Source organism: Cottoperca gobio, chromosome 16, assembly GCF_900634415.1.
Source record: "Cottoperca gobio chromosome 16, fCotGob3.1, whole genome shotgun sequence".
Classification (NCBI taxonomy): Eukaryota; Metazoa; Chordata; class Actinopteri; order Perciformes; family Bovichtidae; genus Cottoperca; species Cottoperca gobio.
Window position 1 is genome coordinate 1,549,741 of NC_041370.1, and position 18,496 is coordinate 1,568,236.

Below are 18,496 nucleotides of genomic sequence, written 5' to 3' on the forward strand. Positions count from 1 at the left end.
ACATTTCTTGATGTGTGTTGTAATTAAGGTTTCCTTAGCAAGAGAGCAGTTGACAACTTTGTCTAACCTCAATCTATTTAGTTCTCTTGATTTATATATAGTAATTGCATGTGTTTGTACAAGATGTGTGTTTTTACTGAACATCTGTACGTGCACATTAAGAGGTCAATTCTTATGCTTTAATGGATGAATGTGAGATGCTGCAGTTTATATTTTCTGTGCACTGTCTCTGCCAAAAACAAATCAAAATAAACAAGAAACAAATGTATATTAAAGGATGCTTCTTAAGTTTAGAACATTTCTGTAAACATTTCTGGGATCCAGTGTGATTTGACGGGAATATTGTAGGAATTCATCTCGAGTCTTGGGTTCTGCTTGTGGCAGTAAAACATCTACTTCACTGACTTTCAGCGAGATCTTCAGCCACTCCTCTTTGAGAATGTCTCCTAGTTTATCTCTGGGACTCTGACACGGCCACTAACACGTCGTCAAAGTGTCGCAGAGGGTGGATATTAAAGCTGGGTGATCCTGTAGATTCACTGAGATGTGACAGCAAAGGGTATTTATGTAGGAAGTGGATGTGGTCATCGGTGTGCGAGAGCGTCTCCAGCTCAGCGTCCTTCCTCCTCAGCGCAGCGATCTGCTCCTCCAGCTTCTCTTCCAGATCTTTGGCCCGGCTCACTTCAGTTTCCTGCTGGGATCTGATTTGTTCCTTCACAGCGGAGCTTCTTCTCTCGATGAGATCGAGTGTTGTGTTTATGGTCCTTGTTTACTCGCTGCTTTACAATGGAGCCTCGGTTGTGTTTCAGCAAACACTGCTCAGCTCAGATCACAGCTGGCACATAAAGCTCTCCAGTGCAGCACCTTATTTGCAGCTTTGCAAATCAGACTGATTTAGTATAATTTAGTGTGACGTCGTCTTCATAGGAGATGTTTTCTGGGGGCAACAAGGAAGTCTCGGCACATGACCCCTACAAAAACGTGTCGTTTTCACTCTTTGATATTTGTACGTTAAACAAGATTTAACATGTTAACAACTGAAGGGTTAGGGTTCTCTGCAGTTTCCACACTGAGCTAAGATAACCGGCTCCTGGCTGTAGACTAAACATACTGACAGATATGACACTGGTATCAATCTTGAATATCTTTATGAGACTAAAAGGTTCTGTTTTGTTTCCTTTGTGCTTTAGTCACCTTAGAGGTCCGTTACCCTCAGAGCACCACCTCTCCTGCCAGAGGCTCGTCAGTCCAACTCTCCTGCGATGCGTATTATGACTTTGAGCGCTGCGGCCTGCTGGATGTTGCGTGGTATCATCTCTCGATGCTCGACGCTGCGCTGACCGACCCCAGGAAGTACTGCACCACAGTGAACGAGACCGTCTCTGAGGACAACGTGAGACGCAGGCAGGTCAGGACGGAGATTTTCAACGTGACACAAGAGAACGACGGGGAATTTCAATGCAAGGCTGAATGTGAGAGTGGAGAGACGTCCATGGGACATTACATCTCCATCTCTGTCGAAGGTATTTATAGAGGAGATAACTAACTGTCATTATCGTAACTTTGAGCATCCTTTAAGTGGACTATGTCATGTTCCCCTTCACATGAATCCTGCTTACTTGTATATCGCTCCTGTAGAATTTATATTATCGTTCTTATCTGGATACTGTGGAAGGAAAATAATATATATATATTTAACTGTAGATGCACACTGATGCCTTGTTCTCTTGCAGGCTGATCATCTGACTGAGAAGTTGTTAGAAGTTGAGTGGACCAGGCTCTACTTTCCAAAAGCATCTCGAGACAAACCTCATCTCTCTTCTGTTTTAAGAAAAGGGAATACATTGAAAACAAGATGAAGCTTATTAGAAGTTTACTCCAAAGAAACTGTTTTAGTCTTTTTATGTTTCATCATCTATCGTCAGCAGATTAAAGATCCACAAGAAGAGTCTGCCCCCCCCCCTGATTAAAGACAGCTAATGTTATGTTAATGTAAGTTAGTGACTTCTTGGCAGATGGAGCTGTGTTATTACTTTATTACTTTAACAACATCATTCTTGAGTTATCTGCTGAATATGACAGGGAAGAAACACACGAGTCCAGAAGTGACTTCTTATTGATAATAAAGGCATGTTTAAATAGTTATAGGGTTCTTATTGTGCTAACACTGCATCTAATGATATGATTTATATTTGTTTTGGCCACTGTATGTATCAGGTTGTATTGTTTTGTTGGATTTGTTAGTGTTATGAAGTCATTTACTTCCTCAGGAACTCATTTTAGCCAAAAGCAGACATTCCTGCGTCTGGAGATTTTATCCATTGACACATTGTTAATTGATTTTCCAGTAAATGTTTTATAATCACAACACATACAGGGTTCCATCCATAGTGCCAACCAGTGGTGGGCCGTGCACTTCATACCTAGGCCTTCAGTGATGTCCTACAGTCCTACCTGAATTATTCCACCTCTTAATACCATCATTATGACGCCATGGCTCTAGAAACTATACATTTAGACAGAAACGCAGTATAACCGGCCGTTGCATCACCTTAACAACAGAGTTATATCAATATTTACGAAACATTCAGTTGTAAATAGCATTCCCAGCAGTACAATGTGCAGTGCCTCTCGGAGGCTGTGAGCCGGGGGTACCGCTCGTAGTTAGTGATTTGAAAGTGTCGGACAAACCCTTTTCCCAGCTGTGATAGGCTCGCTAGCGTCGGGGTTGGCCGTTCTCTTCTCACGATGTCTAGCTTTTCTTGAAAAGTTCGTCTTGAAAATGGGGATGTAATTATATCTGCGACCACATCGATCTCTTCTCGTCCTTCAGCCGTTGTGGGTTGAAAAAAAACAGCTTGTAGAAATCTACACAAATTAGCTCGTTCAAAGTTTGCTAGCTCTGCGTAGCTCTGCCTCTCAATAGTGCGTATCCAATCAAAAGACGTGGACGTGCTGACGTTATCGTACGCCTGCTAGCTGGCCCCGGTGTCCCCAACTCAAAATCTGATTGGTTAACACCACAGTTTTGTTTGTTTCCAACCACCAGAAGCTAAAATAAGACTCAAGGCTGCGGCTCGTTTGTAGCACTCTGAGCAGTCCGCCCTCCATTTCCTTCTCACTCCTGTTTGAGGGCCGACACCCCGACGAGAGAACACAAAGCAACAGCAGTGAGACGAGTCTTAACATCAGCCACGAAGTCTGTCTTCCCAAAACACATTCAACAATGTGGAACATCCCAAAGCTCGAGGACCCTTCCTTTATTACAACTGTTTATTTTGATCGTTAATCAACATGTGTTGATCACCGTTTGTTCTTTGAACACTTTAATTCAGCACAGAAGCATTGATTGAACTGTTGAACTGAGATTGAAGTTGTGTCGCTCGCTCAGAACCATGAAGAATAAACTTGCTGATGTGATACATTTTAACAAACATTTGTAGTTTCATCACACTAGTAGACTGCTGCACGACTCAAACCACAGGACAGGAAACTGCATCGGTTAGAGTGTACTGTTTCCAAACCATCTTTAATGTAACGTGCACATCCAGATGGAAGCACGTACTCGTGCAGGTCATTGTTTGGGCTGTTTGAACCGTGTGAAAGCACGTCTGACATGTTGTCCCTCACACCCTGATCTGACAAGAGTTTGCACGTAGGGAGAAAGAATAATCTAGCGCCAGTGAATTCTCTCCACATCTACCAGAACAGACAGTCAGAGAGCAGGAAGCAGGAAGCCAGGTGCAGAGCATGTTGCAGGATGTTCGGCACAGAACTGATCAACACCACGGCGCTCTCATTAACAGCTGGTCACCTGTGCTATGAACATACAGGTGGTGCTACAGAGACGTGCTGCTCTTTGCTGTTTTAGATTCTAAAAGGCAAGATGTAAAGAGCTTCTCCAAGCTGATAAATCATGTGCTTCTCCTGCTAATAGATGCAACATTTCAAGGTTTTTTATGTTACATTCACTCAAGTTTTACTACCAGTGGCGGTCTCTTCCAATGAACGAAATCTAACTTCAGGACATAACAAAGTTCACAATGCCAGTAAATCTTTAAGGTCAATGCATTAATCGGTCTGTACGTCTGACAGATCGGTATCTCCGATCGTGTATCGTCGCTCTGCTTTGAGCCCACAGACTGTTCAGGACGAGTCAGTGACTGAATCAGAATATTTAGGATTCTCTGCTTTGTCCTGCGAGCTAACATAACGTGTCTGCACATTAAAGCAACAGTGCACCCTGCAGGACGACGTGTGTAATTACAAACCAGGAAGAGACATTTAGGGAGTTTCATTGTCATATAAGAAGTATATATCGGTCTCTTATGAACAAAGATGTTACTAATACATTCAGGAAATATTCAGCTGATAGTTAGCTACAAACCAACATCTGGTGTGCCTCTGCTTCAGAGTGCTGTTGATCTGGACGTGTCTCTGTTGAGGACCGTGTGGCAGTGACATGTTCAGTAAAACTGCTCTGTTAAATATCTCATCAAGACACGAATGGCAAAAAGAGTGTCGATAATAAAAACACACGTTCGTGATTTCTGTTTTTATTTTTAAGTTTGTCAGGGAAGAGGACCAGCGGATGATCTAATCACTTGGAAAATACTGAGGGGAGACAGTTACACTGCAGGCAAAGAGAATTCCTCCTGCTGAAGCTACACGCTGATCAAACGCTACGACACAGAGTCTTAGTGTTCATCCAGCGGAGAGCTTTGCTGAACAGTCCCGCTCCTGTTGGCATTTTAGTGCTACGTGTTCACATATTTCCACTGGCAAGAGTCTCTTCATCTTTTGCTGAAGGAACAACAGACAGCAGTGGATTTGTGAGAAGAGGCAACATGAAGGTCTGAAGGATTCAAAAACTGCAGCGTGGAGGCAACATGTCGCCTTCACTAATGTTTAGACCACCATGTCCAGCAGGGAACATGAAACCACTGAGGAGCATCAGGAGCTCTGTGATTGGATGGGCTTGGTGAATTTGCTCTGCAGGAACACTCTGGGGACACAAAGTCCCTCCTTCTTGTTGACCGTCTCTCTCAGGACGTAGTCATTAGAAACAGGCTGGAGGCCGGTGTCCACAAACAGCTCAGCCAGGAACTCTGAAAGCAGACAAACAGAGGCTGAGACTTCACAATGCAGCGCGATGAAAGGTTAAGAACTTACGCATCGAGCAGTCACACCCAGGAAGGACACGAGTGCGTCCTTCACGTGTACAAACGGCGAGAACATTCACTCAATGGTTGAACTGTAATTAACTTCTAGTCTCAACCTACGAATTAGTCCAACAGTCTCAAGGACACAAACACAGAAGACTTCCAGGAAGTCCTTCCCTGACCTTTAGAGAAGAAGAAGGATCTGGTTCCGTCTTGCCGGACGTAGAAGTTCTCCCCAAGCTTGCTGCCGGCTTTGAACCGGAGCATGGCGTGGTCGTACAGACCGTAGTCCCTGAACAGGACGATGCCTCCGGGCTTCAGCACCTTAGAGCCACATGTGTAACGTTACACCATTTCAACGTGTTGCATTAAGGCTGCCAAGAACAGGATGGGAAGTTATTTATTTGTACACAAACTAGACTTGAGGGGTGTGAACATCGATACGGCTTGATGTATCGATTCAATGATCAACGATGTAAAGTGAAAACATCGTTACATGTCATCATCATTAAGACACGCCTTTATTTTGAAACTCCCATGGTACCTTTGTGTCACCATTTCTGACAAGCGCACTTCCTTAAATGTTCAAAAAGTGCTTAAACATGTCAACAAACAGGAGCTTCATTTTAATTCTGGAAGAGCAGAGTGATACAACTGTCAAATCATATTTTAGTTGCTTCCTGTGAGTTGATATAATTTTATTTATGGTGTCATGTCGATCGCAGGGATGGAATCAAATCGAAATCGTATCGTAGCACATGATAACAGCGAATATTGTATTGCTGTGAATCAATACAATATTGTATCGTGATGAAACTTGTGATTTACACCATTACATACATTACACATGTACATTTATGATTGCGTGTTTTAGGGAGAAGAAAACTCCCAACGTCAGTAAGAAATTGTAAAACTTTTCCCCAAAGCTTTTCCAATATTTAAGGAACCCTGCATCGAGTCTTTCCTCGTGGCTGTCTCTGCGCTCACCCTGCTGAGGTTCTGCAAGGCCAGCTTCATCTTGTCGGGGTGGATGGCGGACAGGACGAAGATGAGCGTGACGACGTCCACGCTGCCCTCGGGCACGTTCTCCCTCAGATCATCTTTGGTTAAGTCACACTGGAAGGCAGAGCAGCGCTCAGGGCAGTACAGAGGGTTTAGCTGGAAAAAGACGGTGGATAAAGCACTTATTATTAATATGTGTTATCATTATTAGTGGGAAGAGGTTTGCAGATCCTGCTTCATAATTTCAACTCAACAACTGTACTGCAGCAGCTCAGCTCTTTGTTATTGGAGAAGGCTTGTGACCAATGTCCAGTGAAATCTGAGTGAATGTGAAGCACTGCGCCACAAGAGCCTGGAGCTCAGCTGACCTACAAACGCAAAAGCAGAAAAAGATGAGGCTATTAGACATACAGTAGATTTGATGGATACATATCTTACCTTGACAAATTGAACAGCTCGCGGTGAGAAGTCACAGGCATAAACAAAGATGTTGAGGTCGTCCTGCAGCAGAGGGAAGAGGCAGTTTCCTACACCGCAGCCGGCCTCCAGCAGCACAAGCCTCTGAGACTCAAACTGCAAATCAGGAAGGACAACGTTTCACTTCATCACTTTATTCACGTCTAAACCTGCACAGCTCCACATGGAGAAAGAAATACTGACAATTTGAGTATTTTAAAAAAACCCAATATTCATTTGTTGCCCTTATTTCCACAGCTTTCAAGTCACAGTAGTAGGTGTAAGGTGGACATGTATCTATATTCTGGAGTTATCTGGAAACCTTGTCGATTTTAATACATCTTATTTTATGTTCCATCAAGTTTGCCATTTTGCAGATAAGAAAAGTCTCATAAAACATGTTTTTATAAAGTTTGGCAAGATGTTTTACCCAAACAAGGAAACACATGTGGCTATTTAAACCAGCAAGCAATGGCAGCTTTACAACTAATAATTTAAACAACAATTAAAAGCACACAATTGCACTCTCTTCCTCACCTCTCTGCATGCTTTGAGCTCTTCAAATTCTCTGGTGGTCCAGTGTCTGTCTTTGAAGAAATTCGTTGTGTTTCTTTTGTAAAACAAGTCCCAGTTTTTCTGAGCTTCTTTCTCCAACTTCATCAGTTTAAAGTCGGACACCAGAGCAGGCTCCCCGCTGAGTCTGTCCAGTTCCTCCTGGGTTAAAACTCTGGCGGTGGAGGCTTTTGTCTGCCCAGCGGGGACACATGTAGAAGTTTCGTCTTTAGCCCTAACTTCTTCTGGAAGTGTTGTTTTAATATCACATTGGAAACTTTCACTTTTCGACAGTGCCATGATGCTTTTAGAAAGCCTCGGTTTGGTTTGCCTCCCAGTTTCTCTCAGTAACGTATATAATCGTTAATTTATGGTAAAGCAAACATGTCTTACAAGGTTTACAACTTTTTTTTTTTTTTTTTTTACACAAATAACGCTCAAATTAACTTAAAATCCTGCAGCTAGTTGCATTTTTCCCACATTTGACGTCCATCTTGTCCGTTGTTTAAATTCTTCCGTGTAGCATTTTCAATTTGAGTCCTTTCCGTGAGTTCCGCTAGTTATGCACTAAATTAAAAAACAATGCTCATAATCACACGTAATAATTTCATTTGATGTGGAATTAATTTGTCAACATATTTTATATTTTATTGAACGAAGTAGAGTTGTTAATGTAATGTAACGAACGTAATTAGTTTTCGGTGGGATTTGATAGCTGGACCAAAACCGGAAAAGGAGTAACCGAGTGACGAAAGGGATGTTTTGCTAACGGCTAGCTACAGTAGGCTAACTTTGTCTTATAGTTAGCTTCTTATTCTAATATCCAAGAAGTTACCACGTGCAGTTTAGCTCTTCGGAATATTTAGTAACATAAATGTGAATTTTCCACATTTTTCTAAACAAACGGAGACATGAACGGGAGTACGAATCCGCTGCTGGACAAAGAGGAGCATGTTTTGAAGCTCGGAGAAAGCTTTGAGAAGAGGCCAAAATCTTCCTTTCACACTATCAGATGTGAGCAAAGCGACAAAAGAAAATGCAAAGAGTGTTAAATGAACTGTGGTGTGGGATTATCCGCTCACATGGACGGGGAGGCTGTCTCTTGCATAACCGAGCCAATTGTATGGATAAATAAATGAGGAGATTTGCATAGAAAAAATATCGTCACACCCACTGCTTTCACATTACAGCATATATTGGAATATATATTAATTTTTAATACAAGTCTCAAGTTATTGATAAGTCGACGTACTACTATTTCTGAACAATATTGATTTCATTAATATTAATACCTAAAGCAAGGAGAGGAAAGGGCTGAAAGTGCTTAAGGTTAAGGAAACAAGTATTATCTCATTACTGCCTGTGTTGCTGTACGTGATACTGTGGTTATATACATATATATCTTTCTCTGTTGAATTATGCATGAAAAAGGACAAGTTTGACATAGAAATGAATAATTCACATATGTATTTTGTTGTTTGTGAAATAGTTTTGTTCTTACAAACTTCTTAGAGTTTATTTAAACATTGTAATTGTATGTTTTGTGTTTGCTTCATAAGGCTGGCTCCTCATGTGGGAAAATAAATCACAATAACATTCTCTCTATAGTATTGAGTAAGTTAAAACAGTGTTGCTGTTACATAGTTATTCCATCAGAGTTTATTTTTCAAGTGTAAAATGTCTATCAGTAGAGTATATATCTTATTAATAATAATAATAATAATAATAATAATAATAATCTTTATTTGTATAGCACCTTTCATACAAGAGTTGCAGCCCAAAGTGCTTCACACCAAAAACATAAACAATTAGCACAAAGTTATACAGAGCATTTACAGTACAATAATCACAGTGTTGATGTAAATGTGAAATAGCATTAAAAATCACATATATTTACAATATAATCACAATTCTTATCAAAAATGTAAAAATGAAATGGCTGATCCATATTTATTTACTTTAAAATGTCAATATTTCAGTCTTAAAAATCCTTATCAGTTATGCTGTAAATTGCATACACAGTCTGAATAATAAAACAATACATAAACATGAATTGCCTGCATTAGACCCAGTTATTCTGCTGCTGTATTGTGATGTTTCCTTATGATTCACATCCACCCAATGTCCTTCCTGTTCAGATGACTTCAAACCAGCGTCGATCGACACAAGCTGCGAGGGAGAGCTGCAAGTGGGGAAAGGAGATGAAGTTACCATCACGTTGCCTCACATTCCTGTAAGTTCTCATCGGCCTTTCTGTAAAGCAGGCAGAGCAGGAATCACCAACACATGAACTGCAATACAGCTGAGAAGTATTGGAAGTTCCTATACGCGGTGCATACATGATGTTGTTGTTCTTCCAGGGCTCCACGCCTCCCATGACGGTTTTCAAAGGAAATAAGCGGCCGTACCAGAAGGACTGCGTGCTCATCATTAACCACGACACCGGGGAATTTGTACTGGAGAAGCTGAGCAGCAGCATCCAAGTCAAGAAAACCAGGTGAGAGGTCAAAGGTCAGAGGAATCCACACCTGTCTCACCGTTTCCCTCAGATTATATTGATCTCAAACCAAAGAAAAGGCTCCATCTTTGATAATTACCACAATAAATTCAACAGAGATTTGGTGAAACTCTCAGTATCTTCCACAAGAGGACGTTCTTGCAGTTCAGATCCAAGTAGATCAAGTAAAGGACGAACAGCAGCTACATCGGACATCGTGTGTTTGTTTCAGGGCGGAGGGCAGCAGTAAGATCCAGGCACGGATAGAGCAGCAGTCGGTTCGGTCCAGCCAGCCCAGCTCTCAGTTCAGGGCCCCAACCAAGCCCGGGGCCGGGGCCAAGACCTCCCCTTCTCCTTCTAAGGATAATCCCTCCCCGGAGCCTCAGCTCGATGACATCAAGAGAGGTAAGGAGGTCCAGCCACGACCACGAGGGAGAGAGAGACACAGAGAGAGAGGGAGAGAGAGAGAGAGAGAGAGAGAGACACACACAGAGAGCGAGAGAGACAGAGAGAGAGAGACAGACAGAGACAGAGAGAGAGAGACAGACAGACACAGAGAGAGAGAGAGAGAGACAGATAGACAGAGAGAGAGAACATAAATAACAATTCTATAAATATATAAAGATTATCCAATAAAAACCTGTGTAAAGTGTAAATATTTTTGAAACACCAACGTTCTTTAAAAGTGTCGAGATCCCCAGTATGTTTGTAAAACCTAAAATCGAGCCAGAGTCTTGCCCTGATATTACAGAGCCACACTGTCTTGGCCTCCTGCCCCTCTCTGTTCTCAACTCTGTTTTTCCTGCTATAGTATATGGCCATTTTTGCCTCTCCCGAGAGGAAATTTAGGAGCTGCCACTTTTCTTTGTTGTCTTTTTTGTAGGCAGCTCCCATGATAAAAACACTCTCGGTAAAAACTACGTTAAAAAGACTAAAAACCAATGTTAAAAGAGAGAAAAACTCTGTGAGTCTCTTACACTCAGTAAAAACATGGAATACAGTCTCACATAAGTTGCAGAATGGACACTTGTTAAAAACAGCAGGATTAATGACAGAGATAAAAGCGTTACAAGCGACGGCACCATGTAAAATCCTCCACTGGAGGTCGGCTGTCCGCTTTTTGAGGGGAGGTTCGTAAAAAGACCCCCACTGTGGGCCTGGTCCACTTCCTCCACCCAGTCTGTTACTCCACACAGTGGAGGGTCTGTTGCACAGGCCTTTCTTGTGGATGCTTTTTACACAATTCATATATAGAGTCTTTTTGTCGGCTCTGTGCAGCGTCAGTCCTGCCGGGTTAGTGACCTTGAGCAGGGGACCGGTCAGTTCTCCCAGCCCTAGGCTCAGGTTGATCTCCGGAAAAGGGTTTGCTGGGTCTGGTGATTCCTTCCCGTCACTGTAGTCTTTTATTAGGCTCTTCTCCTTCCCAGATAGCCTCTGGCTCCACAGCTCCAGAATCCTCTCAGCCACTCGAGCGGAGGTCAGACCCAGCAGAAAACCCAGGGCTCGGGCATCACTCAGCGCCGGCCCCACTGCATCCACCAGTTGCTGCAAGCACAGGGTTTTGGACCTGCAGAGCGCCACCATCAGGCTGGGTGTGCTGCTGCTGCTGACGTCCAGCCTGGCTCTGTAAATCAAAGGCTCCTTCAACAACCAGTGCAGAGAGTCCGACATTGGACACCTTTTATGATTAAAAAGGGCCCAAGACTTAAAAACACCCTGATAAAACGGAGGCAGCCCATTTAACTTAAAAAAATTAGAATCAGTTAAAAACAGAGCAGCATCCAGCCCCAGGTTATTTACACGTCTGAGAATGCAGCTGGTCACATCTCTCCACACCAAATCAGCCGGGCCGGTAAGATATTTTTGTAAAAAGTGAAGTCTAAAAGTGGCTGTTCGGCTGGCCAGGTGGACAAGGCCCTGTCCCCCCTCCTCTCTGGATAAAAACAGCACCCCCTGTGACACCCAGTGTAGACCATCCCAAAAAAAATTCACCATTTCGTTCTGTAGTTTTGCTAAAAGGCCTGAGGGAAGGTCTACACAGGTCAGACGGTGCCACAATTGGGATGCTACAAGGTTGTTTAAAACCAAAACCCTACCTTTAAAAGACATCTGAGGGAGCAGCCACTTCCACTTGGAAAGCTTTCCCTGAATCTTTTCTGTGACGTTCTCCCAGTTCTTCTGGACAATAATTTATTTTCCTAAAAACACGCCAAAATATTTCAGGCCGTCAGTTCTCCAGGTGAGGCTCTGGGGAAGAACTGGGAGACCGCCACGCCACTCCCCGACAGCGAGGGCCTCACTTTTCTTCCAATTTACCTTCGCTGCCGATGTTACACTAAAACTATTTACTATATCTGTTAAAATGTCCGCATCCCTCTGGCTTTTAATAAAAACAATAATATTGTCTGCGTATGTGGATAAAACAAATCTGCTATTAAAACCAGGTAAAACCAGACCTTGTAGGTTGGAGCGTATTTTGCAGAGGAGAGGTTCCAGGGAGAGTGCATAGAGCATCCCCGACAGAGCACAGCCCTGCCGGACCCCTCTACACACTCTAAAAGGAGCACACAGAGTACTATTAAACTTCAGCACACTCTCAACTTCACTGTACAACACCTTGATCTTGCCTATGAAACCAGCGCTGAACCCAAACTTCTCCATTACTTTCCAGAGGAAGTTGTGTTCAACGCGGTCAAAAGCCTTTTCCTGGTCTAGAGAAATCAGACCAGTATCAAAGCCCAATGAGCTGGAGACCTCCAAAACATCTCGAATTAGGTAGACATTGTCTACCATGGACCTGCCGGGCACACAGTAGGTCTGGTCCCGGTGGATGACCTGCTCCATAGCCCCCCCCCCCAGCCTGGTGGCCAGAGCCTTGGACAGAAGCTTGTAATCCACACACAGCAAAGACACAGGGCGCCAGTTTCCGATGTCCTGCAGGTTTCCTTTCTTGGGCAGGAGCGTTATCACAGGCCCTGCGGCAGGACATCGGCATGGAACCAGAGGCCAGACTCTCGTTAAAAACATCTGAAAGATCTGTTGCTAAAATGTCCCAATATGCTTTAAAAAACTCAACAGTGAGGCCGTTGATACCGGGAGCCTGCCGTCCTTGCATTTTTTGCAGAGCAGCCTGTAGCTCCCGTGTAGTCAACGGCCCCTCCAGCTGTGAGTTGGTTTCCTCGGCTACCTGAGGTAGTCCCCCTAAAAACCCCTCTAAAAGCGTTTCCTCCCCCTCATACTCACTCGAGTATAGGGAGGAATAAAAACTCACAGCCCGTGTTCTGATCTGGCTTGGTTCCGTTATTTCTTGCCCTGTGACTGAGAGCAGTGAGTGGATTACCCTCTTCTGTCCGTTCTTCTTCTCCAGGCCGAAGAAGAAACTGGATGGAGCATCCATTTCGGTGGCGTTTTGGAACCGGGACCGGACCGGTGCGCTCTGGACTTTAACGTCTAGCAGGTCGGCTAATGCCATTTTTTTTACTTTGAGGATTTCAATATATCCTCGATCTCCTGTGGACTCACTGATTTGTTCTAGTTCCACTATATCACCCTCCAGGTCTTTCATAGATCTGGTGATGTCATGTGTGACATTGAGGGTGTGCTGCTGACAAAGCATTTTAATTTCAGTCTTACCATGGTCCCACCACTGCCTAAGACTGTTAAAATCACTCTTCCTCTGCCTAAAAACACTCCAGAAATAAATAAAAGCTTCTCTAAATTTTTATCAAATGTTAAAACTGAGTTAAAGTGCCAGCATGCGCTTCTTGGCAACACATTTCTAATAAAAACATTACATAAAAGCAAAGAGTGATCTGTAAAACCAACAGGTATAATATTACACATTTTAAACATTTTAAAATGATGTTTAAAACAATAAATACGATCTAACCTGGCAGAGGAAATCCTATTTTCTCTGCAATGGGACCATGTGTATTGTTTAGCCTCTGCGTTCATCTTCCGCCATACATCCACCAGACCATGAGAGCGGACCAGCTGCCTCAGAACATGCTGGGATGCTGGATGCGGCTCTGCGTGGTTCCGATCTAAAAAAGCATTTTCTGTACAGTTAAAATCCCCCCCAAGAATAAAAAATCCTCCGAGGCACAGCTATTTAAAACATCATTAATTTTTTGTAAAAACAACTTCCTCTCTGCACCGATTGTTGGGGCATACACATTTATAAAAACAGCATTAAAAAGGTCAAACCGGGCTTTTACTAAAAGCAACCTCCCCTCGATAAAATGCTCGACCTCCAGTGAGACTGGAATAAAAGATTTGGAGAAGAGGAAGCCCACTCCTCCACTAAGAGATGTGTTGTGGCTTAAAATGACTTCCCCTTCCCACTCCCTCCTCCAGTCTATCTCGTTAAAGCCGTCGCTGTGCGTCTCCTGTAAAAAAAGTGTGTTTTAATTTTGCAGTTTCACATATTTGTGTCCGTTCACATTTAAAACACCCATTTTAAAAGTATCCAATGGCTGAGATTTTAAAATAAGAAATAAAAACAAATTAATTAATTAAGACCCCCATCATCACTGTTTATTTGTTTTTTTACTTTAAGCACAAGTTTTTTTAATCTATAAACCTCCTGCTCAATGAGACCAGACTCTTTTTGGCTCATATGGAATCTGGTTGAGCTAATAAAAACGAGTAAATCCGGAAAGTAATCCTCCACTTTTACTCCGTGTTGGTTTTTTGTGTGTTGGAGAAGAACTTTCAACATTTCAACTGGGTACATTTTTTTTTTCTGGCTGTTGCTCAGAGTAAAACCAGGGATGTCGCTGCTGTCTGACACACACTAAAACTGTCTTCTGCCTGTCCCTGCTTCCTGCCTGTCTGTCCTTCCTCCCCGACTTTACTGTTCTTGCATCACTGGATGCACTCTGACTTGTCTTTTTCTGTTTTGTGGCAGGTTTTTATTTTATTACCTCTTCCTCCATCTCAGCCTCTTCTACCTGCTCACTCCACGGAACCTGTATTTTGTCTGTCCCCTCCCCTTCTACACCACCCATTTCCTCTACTACATCGCCCGCTTCCTTTACCTCTTCTACTCTTACCTCACTCACCTCCTCTGCACCACCCACCTCCTTTACTACATCACTCACCTCCTTTACCTCTTCTACTCTTACCTCACTCACCTCCTCTGCACCACCCACCTCTTTTACTACATCACTCACCTCCTTTAAATCTTCTACTCTTATCTCACCCACCTCCTCTGCACCACCCACCTCCTCGCCACCACCCATCTCCTCTACACCACCCACCTCCTCTACCTCTTCTCCTCCCATACCACCTGACTCCCCCTGCACTTTCTCTCCCTGTTTTTTTTTTTTTTTCCCCCATTTTTTTCCACCACACCAAGTGAATTAACACCACTTATCCCGTGTACAAAGCTGGACACAGCAGCTGCGCGTCTTGACGCGGTGCGTGGAGCGGCCACCGGCCGCCCCATTGGAGAGCCCTCCTCCGAAGCCGCGGCCCCTCCCGGCGAAGAGCCCCCCGCCGGGGGAGCGGCAGCCACTCCTCCAGGACCAGGGGAGGAGGGACACACCTACGTATCACGTATTCATAATCATCTACTTTAACGTGGAAGCGGAGGTTGAGCTCCGCATCTCGGTTATTAAGTATCATATACAGTTGTCTTCGGTGAGACACTACGTGCTTCAGCAACTGAGATTTACATCCAGACAGAATCATTTTTACCGGGGAAACAACTTTCCCGTGTCTGGATAGTTCTCTGCTGAGAAACTCATCAGTTATGAACGGAGGGACATTTGATATTACAACTTTGGTTGCGGGCAGAGTGAGTGGCATCACCTGCACAAACACTCCGCTCACCGTAATACCTGTCTCGATGACGCGGTGCACCCGCTCCACCTGGTCCAGGAAGATGACAACTGCCCCGTTCATCCGCGCCAGAGACTTCACACTGCCATGTCCGACCTTGTCTCCCACAGCTAACCCAATCTCAACGCTACACGAGAAGCCGGCTGATATTTTGATCCCGTGCTTCCTCGTTAGCTTGGTATAGTCTCCATTTGTCATGACGTCAGACGCCGGCCGGCAGAACACCGGCAGGAGAAAAACACCCAAAAGCACCCCCACTATCCACCAAAACGCACCAAAAAGTAAACTAAATCAAACTGTCACCAATGAACTAAGTTAAATCAAACCCATTATTAAATAAAGAAAGGAAAAGAAAGTATCGAAATAGCACCTGCTCAGCGTCTCACTCACACAACCAAACTCCCAGCATGCACCGAGAGAGAGAGAGAGAGAGAGAGAGAGAGAGAGAGAGAGAGAGACAGAGAGAGAGAGAGCAGAGACAGAGACAGAGAGAGAGCGAGAGAGAGAGACAAAGAGAGACAGAGAGAGACAGAGAGACAGAGAGAGAGAGAGAGAGAGAGAGAGAGACAGAGAGAGACAGAGAGAGAGAGAGAGAGAGAGAGAGAGAGAGAGAGAGAAAGAGCTCTGCTGATCCAACTCTGATCTAAATGTATTTAATTCAAACACACGGGAGAAGATCATTTAGATGAGACTTGGAAAGATGGACACCAGGATTCTTCTTCGTGTTGTTGTTCTGTGTTTGTGTTGTCATTGTGAGACAGAGTGTTAAAGTCATCTGATATCACAGCTATGATGAGATGTTTCATGTTGCTGTTGGCAGAGCTGCGAGCGGAGGTGGAGGTGATCGAGCAGATGAGCAGCAGCGGCGGCAGCAGCTCCTCTGACTCCGCCAGCGCCTCGGGGAGCGCCGACGACAGCAGCGAAGGTGAGCACGACGCCCCCCGACCGCTCAGCCAGACCTCTCCCACCCGACAGCCCGCGGCGGCCAACGGAGGAGCCGACCGGCAGCCGCCCGGCACCCAGCTCATGAACACGCTCAGTGAGTATCCCAGAGCTTTCTTTCTTTCCCCGAAGAAGGAATTGACATGTTAAAGACTTTTAAACACTTCTTTCACATCAGCAGAGTTCAGGCTGGAGGTGGACGTCCAGACACAACAACGTCTAACCCGTTTGTCTTCACAGGAAACGACCTTCAGCTCAGCGAGTCGGGCAGCGACAGTGATGACGACTGAACTCCCTGCTGGTCGGTGTCTCCCCCCCTCTCTCTCTCCCCCTCCCCTCTCTCTCTCCCTCCTCTCTCCCCCCTCTCTCCCTCTCTCCCTCTCTCTCTCCCCCTCTCTCTCCCCTCTCTCCCTCCCCTCTCTCCTCCCCCTCTCTCCGGCTCCTCTCTCCCCCCCCTCTCTCCCCCTCTCCTGCTCCTCTCTCCCCCCTCTCCTCCTGCTCCTCTCTCTGCCCCCCTCTCTCCTCCTGCTCCTCTCTCCTCTCCCCCCTCTCTCCCCCCTCTCTCTCTCCCCCTCTCTCCTGCCCTCTCTCCCCCCTCTCTCCTGCTCCTCTCTCTGCCCCCCTCTCTCTCCTGCTCCTCTCTCCCCCCTTCTCCCCCCCACGTCTCTCCCCCTCCACTCTCTCCCCTCTCTCTCCCCCCTCTCTCTCTCCCCCCCCTGCTCCTCTGTTCTGGCCTGGTCCAGTTGTTCCTTTGCTGTGATGCTGACCCAGCTGTATATCTTGTTTGACTGTATTTTGTATTTGGTTCTTAGTATATCCTTAAAGCTGGCCAGCCTGGAACTTTAAGAGTGTATTTTTATTAGATGTATATTTTATTTTGTATAGCAAGACACTTTTACTTGAGCGGTTTGGAAGATTATATATTAGAGTGCACATACATATTTTCTGTACTTAGAGCAGCTAGTTTTATCTACTTGTATCATTTGTTTCCGTTGAGTTTTTAACGGTGAGACGAGGGAGAGATTGTTTTGAAACATCCCCCTCATCCTCTCTCCCCTCAGTCCGGACGTTTATCAGAGCGGGATGTGAGAAGCTTCTCCACATCGTCGTCGGGTTTTTATCGGTACGCTGCGAATACAAAAAGTAGAGAATGCACAGAGACCCTGTGCATCAGCAACACATCGAAGACATTATGTAGTCATCAGCTGAATATAGAAGGTTGCTCTGGAAGCAGTTATCTCATTACAGGATTTAGATTCCCTTTTAGTTTGTTGCGTCATGACTTCCCTGCAAGGTAGTATGAACTTGTTTAGTGACATAACCTTTTACTAACCTAATAATAGCCACATTGCAGGTGTGAATCTGTTTCTAACCACTAGGGGGCAGACAAGCCCAACAAACTAACTCAGAAACAGACCTGATAGTATCAGCTAATAGTGTTGTTATGACCAACGTGTTCGCAAAGAGTTGAATGTAAGTTTGGTCTAAAGAAAGATATCTGTCTTATTGTTGTTAGAGTTTAAGAAACATCTGTTTTTAGCTTCAGAATCACAAAGAAAGAGACGAAAGATTCCAGTCGAGCTGCGACGTTAGTGACAGTGTTGCCTAATAAACTGGTTGGTAGCAACTTTAGTGAGTTAGTCTCTCACTGATGCGTTCAGTGATGCATCCGTGTGCAGCTCTCTCCGTCAGTACTTCCTGAAGTCACAATAAGACTCAGTCGAACCAGTTTCAGTATCAAACAATCCTCCAAAGAGCTTTAGCTTCCGGTTAGTTTGGTCTCATGTGATACTCACATAGTGTAGGACCATCCCATGCCGTACAGCATCTCAGTTTGGAAATAAAGGTGAATGTGTCATTTTGTGAAAACGCCAAAGAGTCGAGCCGCCCCTCGTCATGTGGGAGAGCAGAGCGTCCACGGGGCGTCGTGGAACATGTCGCTGTGTAAACGTGTTCTGCTGTGTGAGGAGTGAAGACAGTGATTGTTCTCTTTATCTGCAGGAGACACTTTGGTGCTGTTTGTACACGATATCATTATTAA

General features: G+C 44.5%; 2 protein-coding genes across 2 annotated transcripts; one reads left to right on the forward strand and one right to left on the reverse strand.

The window, feature by feature from the left end:
• Positions 1-4,540: 4,540 nt before the first annotated feature.
• Positions 4,541-7,748, reverse strand: mettl6 (methyltransferase 6, methylcytidine). The gene is made up of 5 exons (XM_029452407.1): positions 7,158-7,748; positions 6,603-6,737; positions 6,150-6,320; positions 5,345-5,486; positions 4,541-5,108 (listed from the first exon to the last, which is right to left on the reverse strand). Exons 1-5 carry the CDS (start codon positions 7,470-7,472, stop codon positions 4,954-4,956), a joined length of 918 nt encoding a protein of 305 aa, XP_029308267.1. The 5' UTR covers positions 7,473-7,748; the 3' UTR covers positions 4,541-4,953.
• Positions 7,749-7,882: 134 nt separating this feature from the next.
• On the forward strand, positions 7,883-16,825 carry eaf1 (ELL associated factor 1). Its single transcript, XM_029452408.1, has 6 exons — positions 7,883-8,186; positions 9,311-9,405; positions 9,533-9,669; positions 9,902-10,074; positions 16,334-16,552; positions 16,696-16,825. The coding sequence occupies exons 1-6, from the start codon at positions 8,084-8,086 to the stop codon at positions 16,743-16,745; spliced, it is 777 nt and encodes a 258-aa protein (XP_029308268.1). The 5' UTR covers positions 7,883-8,083; the 3' UTR covers positions 16,746-16,825.
• The last annotated feature ends 1,671 nt before the right edge of the window (positions 16,826-18,496 follow it).